The sequence below is a fragment of the Anabrus simplex genome, chromosome 1 (assembly GCF_040414725.1).
Source record: "Anabrus simplex isolate iqAnaSimp1 chromosome 1, ASM4041472v1, whole genome shotgun sequence".
NCBI lineage: Eukaryota > Metazoa > Arthropoda > Insecta > Orthoptera > Tettigoniidae > Anabrus > Anabrus simplex.
In genome coordinates this window covers 1,637,555,630-1,637,579,507 of record NC_090265.1, presented here as the reverse complement: position 1 = coordinate 1,637,579,507, position 23,878 = coordinate 1,637,555,630, and the positions used below count along the sequence as shown (strand labels likewise).

The following is a 23,878-nucleotide window of genomic DNA, read 5'->3' as shown; positions in this document are numbered from 1 at the left end:
GATTATGTTAGCCCAATGAACGGCACTGGTAATGTTAATATAATGTTGACATATGGCATAACAGCACTTCACACAATGATAGTAACCTTAGTAATGAAACGTTCAGACACTAAAGGTATAATATATTTTTACCCATTAAATAACATGAGTGCAAAAACTCTATTGACTAAACATTGATATTTAACCACATGGACAAGCTTCAGTTCGGCGCAGTCTGCTTGATAACAGATAGCTACAGCATGAATCGGAAGGTGTTGGTTGTGTAAAACCCTACGTTACAAACCTAGCTAATCTCTCTAAGTCACTATGTCTTTTGTGTAACAGTATACAGATTGCTCCATCTGTCACACTTATAAGTTTTGTTATACTCCAAGATCCAGCCAAACATTTCCGCAGGCAAAGAACAGATTATTGTAAAATACACTTGCATCTAAATCACTAGACACCTTGAAGCACACGGATACTGACGGAATAACGCAATATCAATTATATTCTATCTAAATATTTTTCGAGGATCGCGAAGTTTGGAAGTAGAGTACTGGCTTCTCTAACCTCAGACTTATTCTCAAAATGATGTATGCACGCTACGGTTTTGCCATGGACTTCAAAATAATCACGATGTATATACCTAATCGATTTCTCTTCTAATGTTCTATCCCGTAGGAAACTTAAGAATAGTTGTATGAGAGTTAGACTAAAACCTGGTCCACCTAGTGCACTCATGTTCTTTAATGGGTAAAAACACGTTCAAAACAATCACATTCTCACATTACTGCGTATAATTACAGATCCCATGTATCCGCTGACTCATATAAATACACTCGCACACATATATTCTACAAAGAAAGCAACATTTATCGTCAACTTACTTAAAATTACACCGACTACATACGATAACAACAAACCAAAACAAACCCACATTTCCAACAATTCCGGCTACTCGATTCGCCATCTTTGAACGATCGAGATTAGCATTAAGGTCTGAGCAAGACCAACTACAATTACATCAGACCGCAATCCAGAAAAAAGAAACATGGCGGACATCGGTGTGCGATATGAGAGGTTGAGGGAAAGGTTATGCATGTTTATTCCGAGTCACCTAAAGAAAATATCACAAGTCAAACGTCATGAAATGCAACTCACTAACTCAAAATATGAATAATTAAACACTAAAAGTAGCGTTATAGCGTATTGTAAGTCTAAATGAAATTTCAGTGGGGAAAATGACGAAGGGAGAATTATTGTATCAACGTCAGGTTGAAACAGACAGAGTATAAAAATATTTCACATATGAATCTCCGGTCAGCAAATACGATATATGGATGTCAACAAAGCACATTATTAACCTTACATGAAATACTATCTAACACCACGATTAACCACAGCCCATTATGTAAAACACGCAAAATAATTTCTCCAACAAAATTTCAACCCTCCAAAATCCACCTGTATTGTTGAGTAGATACAAGCGATATTTGTATGATACACTTGACCATCTAAAGCACTCGTCAGCTTAAAACTTACCAGAATTGATGGCATAATTGTATTTTATATATAAAAAACATAATCCTCATGTTCACTCCACGGGAAATGGGGTTAGGTTTAGTTTACGCATGTTCATTGTAAAACGTTGAAAATTAATTACATCATTCTTGCGCCACCGTTTAAGATTAATTTAGTCTCTAAATCATAAATTTTAGTCATGATTTCTGGGACTGATTTAATGTTCTTTGTAGTAAGGTACGTTGGCTGATAAGACAAATGCTAGGATAGGCATCATTAGTTTAAACTTCGGAAGTTTGCGTGGCACTCGAATTAGAGCACCACCTTCTATAGGTATATAATGTCTTCCCTAACAATACATTTGATTTCAAAATGATAAAATAATTAATGCACACAACATTATTAGTCCTATGATTCGGTTTGTAGTTTTCCTTATGAATGCTCTTAACCCAATTTTGCCTTAATACTAGGTCTTTTGGAAACGGGAACACTGAAGCTCTTACTTACATCCAGGCACACAGAACATTAAACTATAAACACATTGCATAGGTAACTAGAAAAACTTTCAGAGAAGAACACAAGAATCAACATTAACCTAATACCCACCGATATTGTTGGAATAAATAAGTTCTTTGAGAACAAACAGCTTCTTACGGCACTGAAAGAGGATCTATAACCTTCTTAAGACTATAAATATATATAAATATAATGTACGATTAATAATATTCAAATTTCCGAAAATATTTGGTAACAACACGGCTTACACAAATCAAAACAAACGCATGCTAGCAATCCAGCTGCCGCCATTATGGACAGTTTCGATAGGTCGGTTAAGGTCTGAGATATTGTAGTTGGTCTTGGTCTGAGAATTTGAGTCGGCCTTGGTCAGGACGAATAGAAGTACATAGTGTGACGACTTCTGCTGTTTGATATGTTCCTACACTACGCGGCGCTGGTGTAGGTAAACAGGGATCAGCTGTCCCTGAACATGTGTTTTTAAATGAGATCTGATGTGACTTAATTCGAAATTTATCGTTTAAATAAATTATTTAAAACCGTCTGTTTATTATTGTTATGTTTCAGGAATGTGCATTCTATTTACTGACCGATGACTGTGTTTATGTGCGATCTGTGTTTCGTGCAAATTACGATTATAGTGTTCCTTGTTTTGAAAGTAATATGTGACAAATTCGCAGGAAATATTTTACATTTAGTAATGATTTAATGACATTACTTCTGAAATTGGTTCGTCAGTGTCTTAACGAATATGTCAAACGGGTATGTGTGTGTATAGAGCTATTTCATTAATTCACTACAAAATCAAACTCAGTTGCAATTATCAGCTGTAACCTTTAAAAAACACATGTTCGACTGTTCGTGTACATGCTGCGGAATATAAACACATTAAAACTCTGCAGGCACCCACATGATGTTACGTACCGGTATGTCATACATATGTAATTCCTACATAACTACTTAAGTTAAATTATATATTAACATGCTCAGCACTCCACCCCATCAATCAGTTAACTGGACATCTTGGACATTTTCCGGGTATGTTTTGCGGTCGTACAAGCTTGCATTTCTTTCCGTACTTCTTTTGTTCGGAAATAAAATCGGCATCGTATGTAATGAAAAATTAATTTTGGTACCAAGTCCTGAGCATGTTCACTACAGCACCCAAGTGTATAAGAAACAGTAACTGAAGGTAAACTATCCAGGAATTTGTGATATACTTCACCCCATATGCTTCTTGTACACTAATATTTCTCACAACAACTACCTCTACATGAGAAAACATCAATAATAATTTACTCGATGGATAAATAAGATAGTTGGATGCGTTAAAATATTCTTCTAGACTTGTTAGGCCCTCTGTATTGTTTTGCATAGAACCAATACATGCTGTACAGCCTATCACTTCGCTTGCATGTTTAACAATATACCCACAGAACTGATGAATGACATTAATTTTTGAACTGGTGAAAGGAGCTATTTGTTCATCTTCCCTACTTGATAATGGTGGACCGAGCTAGTTGGCCGTGCGGTTAGGGGCACGCGGCTGTGAGCTTGCATCTGAGAGATAGTGGGTTCGAATCCCACTGTCGGCAGCCCTGAAGATGGTTTTCCGTGGTTTCCCATTTTCACACCAGGCAAATTCTGGGGCTGTACCTTAATTAAGGCCACGGCCGCTTCCTTCCAACTCCTAGGCCTTTCCTATCCTATCGTTGCTATAATACCTATCTGTGTCGGTGCGACGTAAAGCAACTATTAAAAAAATACATAAAAAAATAAAATAACATAAAAATAATGTGGCTGATCAAAGGTAAGCGTGCTGTAATTTTTTTCCTGAGCTGTACTTGTGATTTTGGCATTCTCTTTGACAACCAGCTTTTGCTATGGCTCTAATCTGACTGAAAAATTATGTTAAGGGTACTATCACTTTAAGGCAGATGTTTACGTGGGATAGCCTTCGACCACTTTGAGAACAGAGTGGGATCTTTTGGGGGTGAAACAAAATGACGCTTATCATTCGAATGTTTATTGTAACCCGAATTACAACCCGGGACATTGCAAGTTGTAGGCATATTCACATGCGGTAGTAAATTGAAGCATATATCAAAGTATACGTCCTACTTCTCAAATGCATAATCTTTTTCACTTTTCAGTTCATGAAAAGTTAATGCCAGCTATTTTGCACTTATACAACTGGAGACTGTATAAAACTACTGAAAAAGACCACAAACTGTTTGCACACTTCCACAGTAAGCCGACGAAAAGAGCGCGTACTTGGCCCTTTTATCGACAGCAGCGCTGCAGGTGGCGGAGAACATGTACACCGTGTCTGTTAACATATGATTCAGAGCTTAGCCTACAACGTTGCCTACGAGATATACAAGGCCGGGAAGTGTGCGCTAGTTATGAGTATAAAAACCGTCCCCAACCAGGTTCGCTGTACCGCCGCCATATGTCTCGACATCGTGCTATAGTTTGCATGTGCTGTCGTGTATATACATATGGAGAAAAGTGTTTTTAATACGTTCACGTAGAGATTTCACTTATTGTTAGTGTTCAAATGAACTCCAAGTAAATTTCATATACACTATAAAATATGGTATATCGTACTGTAAGTCTAATTCGTCATAAAGAAAGGGGGGAGGGGGCAGATTAGGTTCCCTTTGGTCACTTGGGACGTCATCCAGAGTCTGCAATTTACATTTTAAATATTGAGACTTCAGTTTATGGGCTACAGCTTTATTAAAATACTTCACTGCCTCCGACTTCCGCATCAAAAGACACTTAAGAATTATGTTGGCTTTTCGAATGGAGAAACTGGAATAGGCCTAACATCCCTCATTAAAGAAAGGCTCCATCACGAAGCCATGAATTTGACATGCGTGGAAGAAACGTTAGGATCCCTTATCACATATGAAATGTCTATCGAGCACAGAGTACACTATAATCGTAATCTTGACCAGCAATAGTTTTGGAATTACTTGATAAGACGCTCGAGGGTAAGCTAACTAATCAATTCGCGATTATTGTATTTTCTTTCGGATGTACTATTTTTAATAGGCCTAAAATATCTGCAAGTTTTATATTATCTTAGACGCTATTGATATTAAGAATGACACCATGCCTTTTCAGAGAGACCTGTCACTCTGGAGTTTTCTTCCTTGGCTATGATAGGTAGCTATCTTGTTCGAGTTGCGGAAGAAAATTCCATTTGTGAATCATGCTTGGGACAGATATCTTAGGCCACTACTGACAGTCCACTGATGTGCCTCATTAGGACGAAAGATCGTGGAGCATTATGCTACCCCTCAAAAATTTGTTTACTTTCTACAAAATATGTTGAATTTTACAAGCTACTCCTTACGTTATCTGGGCAATACGAATTTAATTTTTAAAACTTTACGTTTTTGTTGTTTCAAAATTCACTGAGGCATTCAAATGTGACGAGTGTGATCAGAGAGCACTGACTGTAACTCTCATTACAAAACTTTTAAAACCAATACTCGACAATAAAGCTCATAAAATTAGAGATTCTCATTACTTGAAAAAAAACTACAGGACAAAGCCATTAAGTTGAAAGATCTTAAAAATGTGATACGAGCAGTGATCATGGTAAGTCATTTTAATGTATTATTTTTATTATTTATTGCACTTGACTTCGCCTAAAATAATTCCAAATATCATTTAAATGTGCTTGACTTTAAATCTAACCACTCTAAATCACATTTAGGTGGTCCTAACTTCATTATTTTTAATTTTTATGTCTTTTAAAACCAACATGTACTATTAATTCAATGTATTTCGCGCGAGCAGCATAGCACGATGTCGAGACCTCTAGCGGACGTTCGTAGAACTACTTGCGACCCGCATTTTTATCGGCCCACTTCCCGGCCTTGAATATCTCGTAGGCAACGGCCTACAAGTAATACAAAGCCTGTTCACTCGCAGTGTTCTCTTCAGAAACAGTGTCCGCCTGGCAGTGCGCGTCTTGATCACTGCAGCGCTAGTATACCACCTCACATCAGCACTCAATAGCATTGCTAACGGGGGTTAAAACCAGCACAAATTTACCTCTACACTATACTTCCTGTATATAATATACCTTACTGAGCAGAATGAAGTAGAAAATAATAAATATTCACCTTTTACTCCTAGGAGTTCAATTCAGCTGTGGATTTTCATTTCAGATAACACACATAACTGTCGAAATTTATGTCTGGCATTTAAAAGGATATAAGGTATGCACTAGATATTTTTACTACCGCACCGTAGATTTTCAGTGAAAAGGAACGACTTTAACCATTTTTCTTGATATTTTCTTCTCATAAATTGTTTTTCTTCTCGAGAATTATTCTCGGCGATACTCATCTGTCATGCCATTAGCGTAGTTAGTGACAGAGGGCCGCAGAAACTTCTGCAGTATTATTCCGCTTAGTTCCTCAGGATAATCACTTTTCCCACACTGCAGAACAGGATTTTTAGCAACACGTGGCAACAGTATTTCGGTTAATGTTTGTGCTATTTTTGGACTGCACAGTATTACCGATAACATTTCGTCCCTTACTTGCCCCAGTTTCATCAGCAGTGAAACAAAACTTGGCTTTGGATACCTGAGACGTGAGACCACCTCTGTCTTTGATTTTTATTAATGACGTTAGTTGAGATGGACTCTGGATACTACTGTGCTAATTTTATCAACACACTCTTGGCATGGCATGTGGTCTTCGACAAAACGGACCGGTCACTAGGGTTCCATAACTTATCTTTGGTACCACCTACACAACAGAATAAGGAAATTATTATCATCAGAACAGGAGCAATAATAATAAGTAATTTAATTTTTGCCGTCACATTGTCTGCGTATTTACTGTACCATACCTTGTCTGCTTCTTGCTTTAATCCATAACTCCCTAGTTGACTCTTGGCAAGGAAATTCATGGAAACTACTTCCAGGAACTTTATTTCTAGAGCCTTGCTTACAAAACGGTACGCAGCAGTACACCAGTGTAATATAATTGACGTATTTTAAAAATACCGTTTTCCCGTTTTGTCAGTGTGTGAGTTAAGCCGAAAGTGCCAGGTTCCAAATCATCCTCAATTTACAAGAGTTTACCCATTTCACATCTGATGGTAAAATTATATTCTGTGACGTTTGCAGCAAAGAGGTGAGTGAAACTTGTTTTATATTCCCCCTAACGAACTATAATAAATTTAGCAAAATCAACATGGTATTTTCAATAATGCATATTAAGATAAGTAAAACTGCAGCTGCCTAAAAATATTGTAGAGCCTATTTGAGAGTCTGTTTTAGGCAGCTAAAATAACATTTTAGCACCTAAAAATCCCAGGTCTAGTAATCACTATATCAAGTTGCTGTGGTGGTTGGAAGTGTAGTGTGTTGTCTGAATATGAAAGGAAAAGTGTTGGAACAAGCACAAACACAGTCCCAGAGCCAGAAGAATTAAGTAGACGTGATTATAATCACCAATGCGGCCGGCAATCAAATCCGGGGACTTCTGAATCGAAGGCCTCAACACTGACGATTCAGCCAAGGATTCGGACAAAATAAAATCATTGTTGAGTTTCAATATTTCTACCAGTATTAACATTCAACTTTCGTAGTAGACGTCACCAGTAAGCATACAACGTGTAGAAATACCGCCAACCGAGGTGTTCATGTGAGGTTGAATTGCAGCGCCTCTAGCGGCAAATATAGCATCCATAGGGCGGACAGCTATGAGTGGTTATTGGGCAGGCTTTGTATTCCTTGTAGGCTAAGTTCAGAGGGAGTCGTCACACTATTCATTTCTATTCGTCCTGGCCTTGGTTTAGCCGCCCTAATCGATTAGCTGATGGTCTTGGCCAACACCTCCTTGATAATAAGGCCTCACAACAGCGCTGTGACGTCACGCTACGGAGGCGATCGCAATCCAAAGAAACGCAAAACATGGTCACACACAAACATGATTTTAATAATTTTAGCTTGTGGAATAACTTATTTACCAACAAATAAAGTTTAAATTTTAGAGGACATTGAATTATATTGCCGTTATTACCGTATCTTAGAGACTCTGTCATTAAAGATAAACAACACACTGTTTTAAATCACGACAGCATTTACAACGTTAACTTACTCCAGGCTGACACAGAACTGAAATTCACAAACATATTTCAATTGAAATAGGCACTGAATAGACAGTAAATGATTTTAAAATAAAAACAGAACGCATAAAATTAGTTTAGGCCTAACATGTAGACTGTACTACAAAAATATGATACACTAACTTCACATTTATTTACAAACTTCCATTTTGGGAAAATTTAGAAAGACACCGAGTTAATAATATTAAGGAAGAGGAGCATAACATTCACCTGGTCTGTAGGTAGGCCTAGGTCCAAATTATAACATATTGGCATTAAAGTTAATAAGATATACATCATCATATATCAAGCATGTTAGTAATGCAAAATGACTTCGATACTTTTGCCTATTACATGAGTACTGTACACACCTATTTTGAGAAAATTAGAGACTTTCTTGAATTTGTACAATGTTTTATGGATTCATTAGTTTTGTCCCTACAGTAGTTATTTATTAGAATAGTTGCACACTTCCAAATAATGTTGTAATACAAATATTCTGAAGTGTGCTCCCTACATTCATTCCTGTCGTCTATACATTCATCAGCTGAGAGAACAATTTGCAGGGTCACATCACTTACATACTTCTTATGGTTATTTAAGCTAAGGAATTTTCTCTCACTTTCTGGCCTCAACATCTTTTTTATGATGACATATTTGTATATAACTAAGTGTACAGCTGTTTCTGCAGGATATTTCAAATTGCCCCTATTGAGGCTGTCAATAACATTATGATGACTATTTCTAACAGTAACATCTTTCAAAACTAAGAAATCTGCACAGTAATTACAATTTAATTTCTTGAGAAGAGAATGACAACGATAACCTGCTATGTATGTTAAAACACTTGCAACACCAGATGTGCTGTCAAGATCTGAGTCTGTTACATTGAGCTCGCTTGTAAATGTTTGAAATGAGGAAACTGCACAATAATCATGATCTAACAGTATATCTTCATCAACAAGATCATTTACAATAATTTTCCTACCATTAGAAATGGGCAGTTCAATTGAATTCAAGATTCTTATTTTTTTCTCAATTTCAAACACCTGTCTAACAGAAACATGGTATTGGCCACCTGCAAGTTTCCTGTATTCACCAAATCGTGCCTCTAATGCATCTGTCTGAAACTTTCCAGGAAGAAAATATGACCATTTCAGTACTTCAGAACAAAACTCTGTTAGCTGTATAAGGCAGCGAGTTGTTTGAGTAAGAGCCCTATGTGTTTGACTAGACAATTTGCCACATTTCAGACCTAAATTATCCCAGTGATCTAACCACTGAACAAACTTCATTAAAAACCCTTCCGTTCATCACCAGGTTTGTTGGTGAGAGGCTGTTGAAATTTATCATTAAGTCTTACACCTTTGAAAGGGGTCTTTACATTAACAATATGCCACCAGGTAGTGATTACTTTTACAAATTCAGCTGTGCCCTCATATGATGTTAAATTGTGCCTTTCTCCTACAACTAGTAAAGCATTTACTATATGGTCATTAAACAACTGACACACATATTTCACATTTTGTCTTTCAAAACTTGAAGGCCATAGAGCTTTGAGAGTCAAACCATACCCATGCTTTACAAGGTCATTCCCAAGTCCTTTATAGCTTTGAAAGATGCAACTTTAACTTTAGAAAAATCATCAAAGTCAGGATACACAAATTCCAAACCATTAGTTTTCTGGTTGAGCCAATTATTTTGATGCATTTAAATAAATGCACAGTGTCAATGAGATAAAAAAAGAGACTTGTTAGGATTTCCAGGATTACAATACTCAGTTTTAAGTTGAGGTGGATTTGAAAATTTTGACACTGCTTTGGTGTTGAGAGCATTATTATCAGTCACAACAGCCAGAACATTAAATCCCATAGATTCCAAACCAACAATAACCTTTGACATGATACTGTGTAAATCATCACCTGTTAACTTGGACACAGGGAGAATATGAACTACTTCCTTCTTTGATGATAAAATGCTCTGGATCATAAATACATGTGCTGATGTAGCAACATTGGTAGTGTTAGCACATGAGCCTACAATGTTCCCTCCCTTGAAGTCCATGTATGGTTTAATGTGAATTTCATCTACCATCAATGTTACAAATTTGTCATTCTGTTGAAAACTTTGAACTTTCTGTTTTATATATTCCAGAAAATATGTAGGGTTCTGTTCTAATATTGGGCTACCATTCAGACTGGAACATACTCTTTTCAAAGTATTAACATGTGGCAAAATTAAATCACTTCCATGTCTCATAAATTTGTAAGCATGAGGAGAAATCAGTTGGAAGATTGAACAAATAACAAGAAAATCATTATCATACTCCCTTTTGTGTTTAGGAACTAAGGAAAGTTTTAACTGTGATTTTATTAAATTAAACGTGGGGTCATCTTCCTCAGTGATCAATTCACCCACTAGGCCTAGAATTAACTTATTTGTTGTATCTTTCTACACACTGTTACACTCATTCCCTGTAATGTAGCTATGGAATTTTGTAACTAAAGAATGTACTTCATTTGTGTTGGTAATTTTGTCTACTTTAGAAAATTTACACTGCAATCAAACCCCTTTAGAATACACTTTTGAGGTCATGTCTTCTTCAGTTATTATATATGCTATGCAATGTGGTTGCTTTAGTGTATCCATGTACAGAAAAATTACTTGCATATCCAACAGTACACCAACCATCAGGTAACATCAACATGTTTATTTTACTTTTCAGTTGTGTTAGATTGTGGAGTGAAATTCTGTCTGTGTATGAGGCATGACCGTTGATACTATCTTCAATGCTCTGTTTATTGATTCCCTCTCTATTCTACTTCTCTTTTTGTCCGGTTCTTCTCTTGAACTGGTAAAATGTGAAGATAAATATGATGGACAGTTGGGAAAGATACAGGGGACTGCATTCTCTGACAGTCGTGGACTTGGAAGTGGAGCAGTTAAAGTTTTTCCTGTCTTTGAATCAGTAGCAGTTACTTCCCACAAGACATCACTGGCTTTGAAGTGTATGTTTTTTTTTGCTAGGGGCTTTACGTCGCACCGACACAGATAGGTCTTATGGCGACGGTGGGATAGGAAAGGCCTAGGAGTTGGAAGGAAGCGGCCGTGGCCTTAATTAAGGTACAGCCCCAGCATTTTCCTGGTGTGAAAATTGGAAACCACGGAAAACCATCTTCAGGGCTGCCGATAGTGGGATTCGAACCTACTATCTCCCGGATGCAAGCTCACAGCCGCGCGCCTCTACGCGCACGGCTGAAATGTCTGTGGCATACCTATAAAATAAGATACCACTGTGAGCCAACTTCATGCATTTACAGAGTGAATAGGCCTACATATGTAGGCATGTAGTTTAATGTGTATAATAAATCTAATCCGGGTAATAATAATAATAATGATGTATCCCTTGATTGTAAGCTAACATAACCTCATATCTTACGAGAGTAAACATACCTACATATCACCAATTGCTGCGTGTAGTTTAATACCTAATAGGCCTATGTGCATTATGATTATGTGAGAATGTAAAACTAACAGTTACTCAGCACCGAGTAATTAGTAACTCTGTAATCTTGTCTTGGAATCGCACGTAACCATCTCTGCTGCATAACCTCATCTTTCGGGAACTTAAACACACGGACTTTGTTATCATTATCGTAATTTCCTTTGCAGTTGGGCAGACAACACTTTAGCACCATTGTACACAACGATTCGCAACTGGTACAATTAAAATAATTAAAACACTTTTACATAATTGCACCGACACATGGCCACACTCATTGCTTTCTTAACACTGAGAAGGTTCATGCTTGCCTCCCAGTAGTGACGTCACGGTAGACATGCGGAACAGTTGTGAGGCCTTATTATCTAGGAGGTGTTGTCTTGGCGCGCCTTCTTCTTCTTCTTTCTTCCTGAGGGTGTGGGTTGGACTATATGAATTTCATCCAGTCACTATATCTGTGTACTTTGCTAGCATGATCAAGGCTATTTAGTTTATTCTCTTTGTCTTGTACTGTGACTGTTGGACACTCTCCTCTTAGAGCATAGAAATAGATAGAGAGGGCGCTCCGTACGTTTCTACCGGCCAAGCGTGGCACCAACATCAAGCTCTGAGCGATCAGCTGACGTAGGGCAAAACAAGGCGGTCTTCCATAAGAAGAGCATTGCGGAGTGTTTTTAAATCCCGATTTAGGCGTGCAGTTTATAATTAATTGATTTAAACGATTGAAGATGGTGATAAATGCAATTCCCTAGGAATATTTCCGTTCCTTTTTGTATGAAATGTGTTAAGTATAATTTTATATGTGTGATATTCTGATGTGTTTATGTATCAGTTAAGCGATACGATGATGTGAATAGGTCTGACGGTGTTAACCTATTTTAGTTACTTGTGTCCTAATTTCACAAGTTTAATTTTTCTCCGTAATATTCGTCTGAAATAGTTATTTTGAAAATATTTTCACGGTACTGCAACAAAACATACCAATAACCTGCATTTCTAATAATGCCGATTTTATGCTGGTTAAGCCTTATAATTCAAGAAACGTGACCGATAATAACGCAATCGTCCCCACTGCACCTATAATCGTTATCATCAAAGAAACTTTGAAATTACCAATACCTAATGCAGGTGATAATCTCAAGGTTCTGTCGTTACAAAGAACAAACAAAAATAACCGGCTATCACCATTATCACACTTATTCACAGACCTTCACATTTAGTTTACAGATGTACATTTAGTCATGATGATAATTATTGTTTTACAGGGCCTAACATCTAGGTTATCAGCCAATATCATGCATGAACGTACATAGAAAAACCTAACATCTAGGTTACCAGCCACTATAGATATGAATAAGCGAACGTACACGCCCATTGTTATTCCCCCTCCCCAAACATTTATATCTTACATTAAATAAATGATGTTGTTACTTCACTTGAGTGGCTTGGGACATATTGGCCATCATCCTCTTATACTGAGGTGTTTGTTGAATTTTTCTGATAACCTAGTGCATGTAACTAGCCTTTAAGGTCTAGGATTCAGGTAGGTGGGGGAGGGGCCTTTATACGACGTACCATCCTGGCATTTTCCTGGAAGGAGTATTGGGAAACCCTGGAAAGGGTAGCCAGTCAGCACCGGGATCCGAACTTTCTATCTCTGGACATCCGGCTCAGCCGCGTAGTCATGGTGCGCGACTTACAGCTGTGCTGTGAGGTCCAGAAATAAATGTAGGCTACCAGGAAAAACGATTATGTCAAAAAAGTTCAAAGTAAGATAAGTCTACGATGTAGTTATAAGTCAGAACTAAACGATATGTACCGTACCTAGGCCCAATATTTCATTTGGTCCCAACGGTACAAGTAAACGTGTTAATATATATCTATGGGAGAAGAGCACAAGTCATTTTCTGACTTATACTCGTTTTCCCTGGCAGTTACAGATTTTAATCCTTACCTGTGAAAAGATATCTTACTCCCCTTTTCAAATCTCTGACTGCAATTATAAACAGAGCAAGATATGACCATTTTTACTATATTCCTTCAGACTGGGGTACTTCACTTATCACATCAACGAAAATACGTGTTTTTTATGTTTGTAACACATTAAAATTGCATAGAATAAGCCTGGTTTGTCGACAATTAATCCTTGAAATCTCCCCGCTTACGCCGATGGCCCGTGCAATTTACGATAGGTGCCCAAAATCAGCTGATTTGTATCTTGGCGACATGTTCTGCTGGCAGCGCCCTCTCTGTACTTTCCTCGGAAACAATAGACAATCTTAATCTTTATTTACAAAGTGTGATTACTTCTTACTTGTGTTTGCTTCGTTTCTTTCAATAACTTCTAGTGGTTTTGATTCTGTTTATTTAAATTGATTTAAATCATGCCACGACCACGAAAAGTGCTTAAAAATGTGTAAGAAGCATGTGCGTGCTATAATAAATTCTAGACAATGGTAATGGAGGTTAGGTCTGACGTGACCACATGTTATCCACAGCGAATACCCCAAACAGAATGTGTGCCCCATTAATTGGTGTCGTTATAAACCTGGTCAGAGAGATGGAATTCCTTACAATCACAAGAATAGTCTTCCCGAATCGATCCTGATAGTCAAACGAATATTCAGGTTTCTGTCCAGTTTCAAGTTAGGGTACTAAAAATGTGTTCGTGGGAAAACGCAGAATCCGAATGAGTCTCTGAATGCCCTTGTATGTAGACAACATTTTTACACAGCTATGGTAGTTAAATGGCAGTTTGTGATGCAGTTCTTGCATTTAATAGTGGCAACTCAGAGAGGATAAAAGTCTTGCAGAGAATGGGCTTCAAGTTTAGAGCATTCACTCGAGACATCTTGAAGAGAATTGACACAATGTATAACTGCAGCTGAGAAATCCATCGAATATCATGAAAAGAACACAAGACAGAAAAGAAGATACAAGAAGAGAAATCTTGAAGGAAAGGAGGACACTCAGTACAGTTCTGGAGAGCCTTTTGATAAAAAGAATGGCAAGGAAAATTGAAGTTCAACTTTAAAGTGCATTTTATCAGAATCACCATTTTCAATATACAGCAACACTTCTCAGAAAGTGGGAAAGGAAGAGCCATGATTCTTGGCATACCCATTACTGAATATAACAAACATATACACTGGGGAAAACTTTAATATCATTCCTGTACACCGAGATATACAAGAAAAATATCGAGTTATTCTGGATAGTTTTCAGTTTACAAAGTAATAAAACAATAAAATTAATTAAATAACAATATATTAAAAATGCTTCTCTGGATTATTTTCTATACATATTGAGGTCATACTGTGAAATTTCCTTGACAATTTGTTGGGAAGTTTATGAGAAAAAGGTACTTTTGTTAATCAAGGAGTCATCAAATTTATAAATTGTAAAACACTTGAATTCTTTTGTTAACATATACACACATCCATCATCATTATATACCGTTATGCCTTTCAGCGTTCAGTCTGCAAGCCTTCGTGAATTTACTAAACGCGCCACAATCCTCTATTTGCAACTAGTTATGTGGCCTCATTTAGTTCTACAGTATACCACTTATCTTTAAATCGTTAGAAACTGAGCCTACCGAGAGAGTTGGCTGTGCGGTTAGAGCCGCGCAGCTGTGAGGTTGCATCCGGGAGATAGTGGGTTCGAATCTCACTGTCGGCAGCCCTGAAGATGGTTTCCCGTGGTTTCCCATTTTCACACCAGGCAAATGCTGGGGCTGTACTTTAATTAAGGCCACGGCCGCTTCCTTCCCACTCCTAGGCCTTCCCTATCCCATCGTCGCCATAAGATCTATCTGTGTCGGTGCGACGTAAGGCACATAGCAAAAAAAAAAAAAAAAAAAAAAGGAATTGAGTCTAACCATTGTCGTCTTTATCTCCCTCTACTTCTCTTACCCTCCGTAACAGGGTCCATTATGCTCCTGGGTAACCTATCCTCCTCTATTTGGCTCACATGACCCCACCACCGAAGACGGTTTATGCGTACAGCTTCATCCATCGAGTTCATTCCAAAATTAGCCTTTATCTCCTCATTCCGAGTACCCTTCTTCCATTGTTCCCGCCTGTTTTCATCAGCAATCATTCTCGCTACATGTCTGTTACTTCTAACTTAAAAATAAGACATACTTTTGTTAAAGTTATGAAGAATGGTGAGGAAATGCACTTAACCATTATTAAACTTCGTAGAAAATTTTAGTTATGTACCTTAAAAATTGTGGATTTGGTGAACGATTATATTTGCACATGTACATATTTCCCTTAATGAATGACAGAACTTTGATGTATATCGTTAAGATACGATTAGATCACATATCATTAGCTTATTATGGTATAGTCGAGAAATATGTCTTACCATCCGCGTTCCAACCTCCCTCCACTTGATACGCCGCGGTAGCAGAGCCGAAGAGGAAGTCATCAGGAAAGCGGTTGTTGGCCGAGCGGGACCTCGCCGCGCCGTGAACCAGTACTACTAGAACCAGCAGCAAGAGACATGATCGCGTTGAAGAGCCCATCTTGTCAGCGGTCCTCTACCACACCCAATACCTTTTTTATACACTAGGTTCTCCTGTGATAAGGAGATAAGCCTAATTGGAAACTGGCCATCAAATGATATGAAGTTTTGTGTGTGTGAAGAAAAATGAACGATAGTACTTGGGATAATCACCTAATGTCTCCTATCAGCCGAGCATAGATCAAGGATTGGCTACGATAAGCTACTACAAGTGCATTTGTATTAGCAACGTACTAAAGTGACAGGGACAAGTTATGCCGGATGATTATTGATAAATATGTCCTTGTACAAATATTGTTATTATTTAGGTGCAATCGTAGGTTGTCGATTTGTCCCATTTTCCTCGGGATATTCCCATATTTTCGCAAAATGTCCCACAACACCGGGGTCCCGTGGTTCAAATCCCGGTCACTCCAAGTGAGATTTGTGCTGGACAAAGCGGAGGCGGGACAGGATTTTCTCCGGGTAATCCGGTTTTCCCTGTCATCTTTCATTCCAGCAACACTCTCCACTATCATGTCATTTCATCTGCCAGTCATTAATCATTACCCCAGAGGAGTGCGACAGGCTTCGGCAGCCGGCACATTCCCTATCCTCGCCGCAAGATGGGGGCTTCATTCATCCCATCCCTGACCCGGTCATTGACTGGAAAACAGGTTGTAGGTTTTCATTCACCGGTAGGAGAGAAACTTTAGGACAACAGCAGTATGTGGTCAAATGTGGTAAAAAAAAAAAAAACGTTGAACGGTGAATCAGTTGTCCGAATAACCTTGAAAGCGGCACTTTTAGGACAGAAGTCGTTAGGGGTCATTTGAATATAAAATACAAAATAATGTCAAACTAAATGTTGATTAAAAAACTATCGATTACATTTTTGTCTACACTGACTGACAGAGCAAATGCAACACCAAGAAGGAGTGGTCAGAACTTTATGCCAATTGCAGGGTAGACTGACGTCACTGAGGTATGCTCATGATGTGAAATGCGCCGCTGTGCTGCGCACGTAGCGAACGATAAATGGGACACGGCGTTGGCGAATGGCCCACTCAGCCGACAGTCATTGTAGAACGTGTTGTCGTGTGCCACAGGACACGTGTATAGCTAAGAATGCCAGGCCGCCGTCAACGGAGGCATTTCCAGCAGACAGACGACTTTACGAGGGGTATGGTGATCGGGCTGAGAAGGGCAGGTTGGTCGCTTCGGCAAATCGCAGCCGATACCCATAGGGATGTGTCCACGGTGCAGCGCCTGTGGCGAAGATGGTTGGCGCAGGGACATGTGGCACGTGCGAGGGGTCCAGGCGCAGCCCGAGTGACGTCAGCACGCGAGGATCGGCGCATCCGCCGCCAAGCGGTGGCAGCCCCGCACGCCACGTCAACCGCCATTCTTCAGCATGTGCAAGACACCCTGGCTGTTCCAATATCGACCAGAACAATTTCCCGTCGATTGGTTGAAGGAGGCCTGCACTCCCGGCGTCCGCTCAGAAGACTACCATTGACTCCACAGCATAGACGTGCACGCCTGGCATGGTGCCGGGCTAGAGCGACTTGGATGAGGGAATGGCGGAACGTCGTGTTCTCCGATGAGTCACGCTTCTGTTCTGTCAGTGATAGTCACCGCAGACGAGTGTGGCGTCGGCGTGGAGAAAGGTCAAATCCGGCAGTAACTGTGGAGCGCCCTACCGCTAGACAACGCGGCATCATGGTTTGGGGCGCTATTGCGTATGATTCCACGTCACCTCTAGTGCGTATTCAAGGCACGTTAAATGCCCACCGCTACGTGCAGCATGTGCTGCGGCCGGTGGCACCCCCGTACCTTCAGGGGCTGCCCAATGCTCTGTTTCAGCAGGATAATGCCCGCCCACACACTGCTCGCATCTCCAAACAGGCTCTACGAGGTGTACAGATGCTTCCGTGGCCAGCGTACTCTCCGGATCTCTCACCAATCGAACACGTGTGGGATCTCATTGGACGCCGTTTGCAAACTCTGCCCCAGCCTCGTACGGACGACCAACTGTGGCAAATGGTTGACAGAGAATGGAGAACCATCCCTCAGGACACCATCCGCACTCTTATTGACTCTGTACCTCGACGTGTTTCTGCGTGCATCGCCGCTCGCGGTGGTCCTACATTCTACTGAGTCGATGTCGTGCGCATTGTGTAACCTGCATATCGGTTTGAAATAAACATCAATTATTCGTCCGTGCCGTCTCTGTTTTTTCCCCCAACTTTCATCCCTTTCGAACCACTCCTCCTTGGTGTTGCATTGTCACTGTCAGTCGGTGTATTTTAACGTGACAGTGTCTCACTCCTCAGGAAAGGAGTTACGGAAAGTTTGTATTATAAATATCAGTCTGTTAGTGGTTAACTATAAGTGATACTGAGATATGACTGAGTAACTCAAGGCTACGGTTAATGTTACAATTATACACTTAGCGCGATAATGCAACGTCCGGGGGCCTTATGCTTTGAGAACTGACTACACGTCGGAGCAGGTAGTACCATTAGACCAGTATTCTTGGACCTTTATTTATTTATTTATTTATTTATTTATTTATTTATTTATTTATTTGAGAAACCAAAACAGCGAGAAGCCGAATTACAGAGTTCCGCAAAGGAAAAATATATTTACAGCGGAGTAGCACAAGGCAAACATAAAAAAAATAAGTGGAAGAACAATGAGGAAATAACATCTAATGGTAAAAATAGAGGAGAAAATTAAAAACTAACAAAATAACTGTAGAGTCACAACAATTAAAAACAAAACATAAAGGCAAAAGAAACAATGTGGAAAATTGAAGATTGAACGTAAAACGAAGATAAGAAATAGGTAGGCACAGTAAGATAAATACAGATATAATACGTAAGTAATGGTACAGTACAGTAAAAAATTAACAAATAAATGATTATTACATTATGTACAAAAGAGAAGACAGAAAAGAGAAGAGAAAGAAAGGAATATGAAGAAAATGAACTAGATTAAGTTAAGGGAGAATCGATTAAAGGAGGCATACGAAGAAAAAACGTCCAAGTTGCTGTCAGAAGATAAAGAGTTAAGGAGGGTTGGTATGCGGGTAAATAAACTTCTTTTAACGAGAGAGAGGCGGGAATACGGAATATGAAGGGGCGGATTAGTCCTGGTTTTGGGAGTTGGAACATGTAAGGAAAAGAAGGATGCAGGTTCGGGGGAACGAAATAAACCGTTAACAGCGTTATATAGGAATCTAAGGTCGGCTACTTTCCTGCGACTAGATAACGGGCGAAGGTTTAACTTATCCAGTATCTGATTACAGACAATCAGATACTCTGGCTCTAACAATGGCACAGATACAGAAGAATGACTGCACACGGTCTATGTGATTCAGATTAGTGGGTGAAGAGGTAGACCAGATAGGAGAAGCGAATTCAATAATCGGTAGGATGCAAGATACATAGTAGGCTTGGAGGGCGTGAATATCGGTGATGTCAGAAAATCTAGACAACAAACCGAGAAGTGACATTGCTCGTGAGGTTATCTGTTGTGTGTGGGGGACAAATAACAATTTGCTGTCAAACAACACTCCTAAGTCATTTTGTTCTGTTAGCCCGCTGTCACACAGAGCATCGAACGATCAAGAGCAACCAACTGCCATAGAGCACTAACGACTAAATTCATTTACACTGGTCATCGATCGAGAGGGATCGACTGCGCGGAAACAGCTGATACTCCTGCCAGTGGCGGCCGGTCAGTACCGGGCTCCAACACGTAGCTTGGAACTGTAAGGAATATTATTTATGTACAGTACAATTATCCTGGTGCCTTTTCGTTGTTTTGAGTACGAGATGAATTTGTGTTTTATGAAAATCAGGACGAGATCTGTCGAACACCTAGCGCTGTTCTCCCGGGGAACAAGGCTCGTGCTCATGTGTAGTGATGGGCGATATTTCACGAACTGTGATTTTTTCACTGATATCAATAAATTACGAGTAACGACTGTTACTTTCTACGCTATCACTGTGATCAGCCGTGATTTGAAGATTTCACTTCAAGTGATCACCGTGCGCCCTCATTGTTGTTCAGCAGCCATCTTGGAAATATTCGCGAAAAAGTATTCTCCCAAATAAATCACAAATAATAGTAACTAAGCCCAACAACATACAAGAAAAGTCCGTCCGTGTGTCTTGTACGGTGCGGATCGTTCTTTGGTTGCAGTCTGGTGTTTACCTGCGGTGATAAGTAGTGTGTGAACGTTTGGCGAGTGTGTGTGTGTAAGCTTTGGCGATGGATACTGATAGTGGAGGAGATGTGGCACCGGATCCCTCATCCAATGCCAATGTTGGTCGTGAAGAAACTGTGCCGATGCAAACCAATTTGATTAATCTCACTTCACATATGAATTCATTACAGCAGCCTTTACAACCTCAACAGTCTAATGACGCTCAGCCACCTCCTCCACCTCCTGAAGAGTTGGAGGTTTATCAACAGGCTCATTTTGGTCCATTTATTGTCTTTGTTGAATCAACTAAGTCTAAAAATATTGGTGGGCTACATCCCATGGCGCTTGGGCGTTTGTTTTACGATAATGATATTTTTGTGAAAGGTATAACGCCCAAAGGACGAAATAGATTATTGGTGGAATTTAGTTCCGCGATCCAAGCTAATTCTTTTCTACGTCATTCAATACTTACAACTCACTCTTTGAAAGCATATATTCCCAGTTCCAATATCTTTCGTGTTGGACTTACACGCGGTGTGGAAAAGAATATTTCTGATTCTGACATTCTTAAATACCTCAAATCTGATGTTCGGGTCAAATCGGTCAAGCGGCTTAACCGTAAGGTTTTGGAGCCCAGTGGAGTGACGTACGTTCCTACTGGAACAGTTAAGATTGTTTTACGCTCTCAGACTCTTCCTCAATACGTCTCTTTGTTTCAAGTGCATTTAGAGGTTCACCCTTTCATATTCTCTCCGATTATATGTTCAAAATGTCAGCGATATGGACACACGATCAAAAACTGTCAGGCTAAGTCACCCCGATGTGGGCATTGTGCGTTACATCACCTTACGTCTGAGTGTCAGGAAAATATTCGCCGATGTGTTCACTGTCAGCAGGAACATTATACTGGCTCATCAAACTGCCCTACTCATCAACAGCAACTGCTCTTAAAAAGCTTATGTGTACAGAAAATATATCCTTTTCCGAGGCGTCTGCTAGAAAACCCTCGACCCAATTTGACATGTCCAATAATATCCATCATTTTCCACCTCTTCCTTCTACTAGTTCCTCTTCACCTGTGGAAACCCCCAGGAAACGTAAATTTACTCAGGTGGTTATGAGAGAGCCCCGTCCCATTCCAAAACCTGGTTTCGATAAGTCTAGGTATCTTAATCTCATCAGACCCACTCCAGTGTCTTCACATACCTCGGTCTTTCCATCCACTTCATCGTCATCCTCCCCGTCCCCAATTCCGTCTACGTCCCGTAAATCTCAGTGTTTGCCTTCAGCTTCTTCTCAGTCATCTAGTTCCCCTGTGCTACGCCAAAAGGCGCATCTCCAAAGTGGTATTCATCAATTATTTCTACAACATGTTGCACATACACTTTATAAGCTTCGTGACTGTGTGCACACTATGTTCTCTTTAGATGCTACGTATCCTGCAGTGGAATGCTAGGAGTATTCCTTCTAAACGGTATGAGTTACAATTTTTGATAAACGAAATTTCCCCTTTCATTATAGCCTTACAGGAGACTTGGTTTTCCCCATCCACTGAGTTTTATTTAAATGGCTTTAATATTGAGCGTTGTGATAGTATTGGTTATGGTGGTGTTGCTTTATTTATTCACCATAGTTTATACTATCAACGTCTTCATATCTCGTATTGTCTACCCCATACGTTTGTTATCGGTATCTCATATAATCGCCTTTCCATTATTAACCTTTACTGCCCTCCAAATCTTTCTATTTCTCATATTCAATGGTGTCGATTCTTGCAGCAATTTTCTTCTCATAACGAGCTTCTCCTCTTAGGGGACTTCAATCTTCATCATTCTATGTGGGGAAGCAGTAGTGATACTTCCCTGGGTTCTTATTTCCTCACTGCTTCCCAATCGCACGACTTTGTCATCTTAAACGATGGTTCTCCCACGCACCTCACTCCCCCCGGCTCTCCTCCCAGTGCTGTGGATTTATCATTATGTCGTCCTGCAATGGCTTCGGTTGTAACTTGGTATCGTCTTTCTGATACACATTCTAGCGACCATTTCCCTATTATTCTTACGTATGGTCTTGGTAGGTTTCCTAGTTCTTCTTCCACTCCTACATGTATCAGTAATGTTCGCTCCCTCCGTCACTTTGATAGAGTATCTTTTATTTCTTATGTTACCCATCGTATTGAGCTTATTTCGGATACTATTTTGTCCTTTTCTACTCTCTTTCAATTTATACAAGATTATCTCGATCTTTACCATCCCTATACACCTATTTCTTCTCACTCTTCTCGTCCCTATTCCTTTTTACGATGGTGGGACTCAGAGTGCCATAATCTTGTTCTTAAACGACGTCGCTTATTCCGGATATATAGGAAAACACTAGCCCCCCATCATTATTTCCGTCTTAAACAACATATCGCTTACGCTAGACGAGTTTTTCTTTCTAAACGCCGTGCTGCCTGGCGATCTTTTATTTCCTTCCTAAACGCTCGTACTTCGTCTTCTCATTTATGGAGTGCAATTCGCTCACTTACCCGAGCTTCTCAATACATTCCACCCTCTGTCACCCCTCCACAGATTCTATCTATCTTTCTTAACTCACTCACTCCTGATTATGTTGTGCCTGACTTTATTATCCCCCTGTCTCCATGCTCTTCCCGTTTTTCTGTATTACTCCAACCTATACACCTTTCTGAACTTGAGGCCACCTTGTGTAACGCAAAGAGTTCGTCTCCAGGCCCTGATTATATATCATATGATATGCTCCGGATCCTCCCTCTACGTGCTAAACAAGCTTTATTAGCTCTCTATAATAATATTCTTCTCACTACTTCTGTTCCTACCTCTTGGAATGATTTTTTTTGTGCCTATCCCCAAACCTGGTCAACTTCACACTGACGCTAACAGCTTTCGAGGGATTGTCCTTGGTTCGTGTATCCGCAAGACGTTTTTAAAAATTCTCCTTCAACGAATCCTGTGGTCTCTTGAATATTATAATTTGGTTCCCAAATATCAATTCGCCTACTTTAAAGGTCGTTGTGCTCAAGATGCTATTAACATTTTAATTACAGATATCTTATTAGCGCAAATTCGTAAGGATTGTATTATTGCTATTTTTTTGGACATACGAGGAGCTTTTGACTCCATACTACTTCATCTTCTCTGGACTAATCTCGCACAGAAAGGTTTTCCTGCTCATTTTCTCCACATCTTGCGTAATTTGTTTACGTATCGGAAACTTTCACTTAAATCCACTTATTCTTCTTTTCCTTGTCGTCTGTCATCTGTCGGTGTTCCTCAGGGGGACATTTTAAGTGGTCTGCTTTTCGCCCTGTACATGAGTATTCTTGAACAATTGGTTACACAAAAAGCTCGCATTCTCTTTTATGCTGATGATATAGTTCTTTATTATTCTCATAGTAATGTCGATGTGTGTCGTCATCATATATATCAGCTAATGGAGCAAGTCATTACATGGCTTACTTTTCATGGTCTTCA

At 39.5% G+C, this 23,878-nt stretch overlaps 1 protein-coding gene across 3 annotated transcripts in view; it reads right to left on the bottom strand.

Annotated features, from left to right (window-relative positions):
- LOC136858638 (myrosinase 1) overlaps positions 1-23,878 on the bottom strand; it is a 100,408-nt gene that overhangs the window by 53,970 nt on the left and 22,560 nt on the right. The window contains exon 1 of one of the 3 annotated variants that reach the window (XM_067138341.2): positions 16,034-16,234. The exons of the other annotated variants lie outside the window; for them this stretch is intronic. Coding sequence (XP_066994442.2) covers positions 16,034-16,193 — 160 coding nt within the window. The 5' untranslated portion in view covers positions 16,194-16,234. Of the gene's footprint in view, positions 1-16,033; positions 16,235-23,878 lie in introns of those variants that run through there. 3 annotated transcript variants of the gene reach the window in all.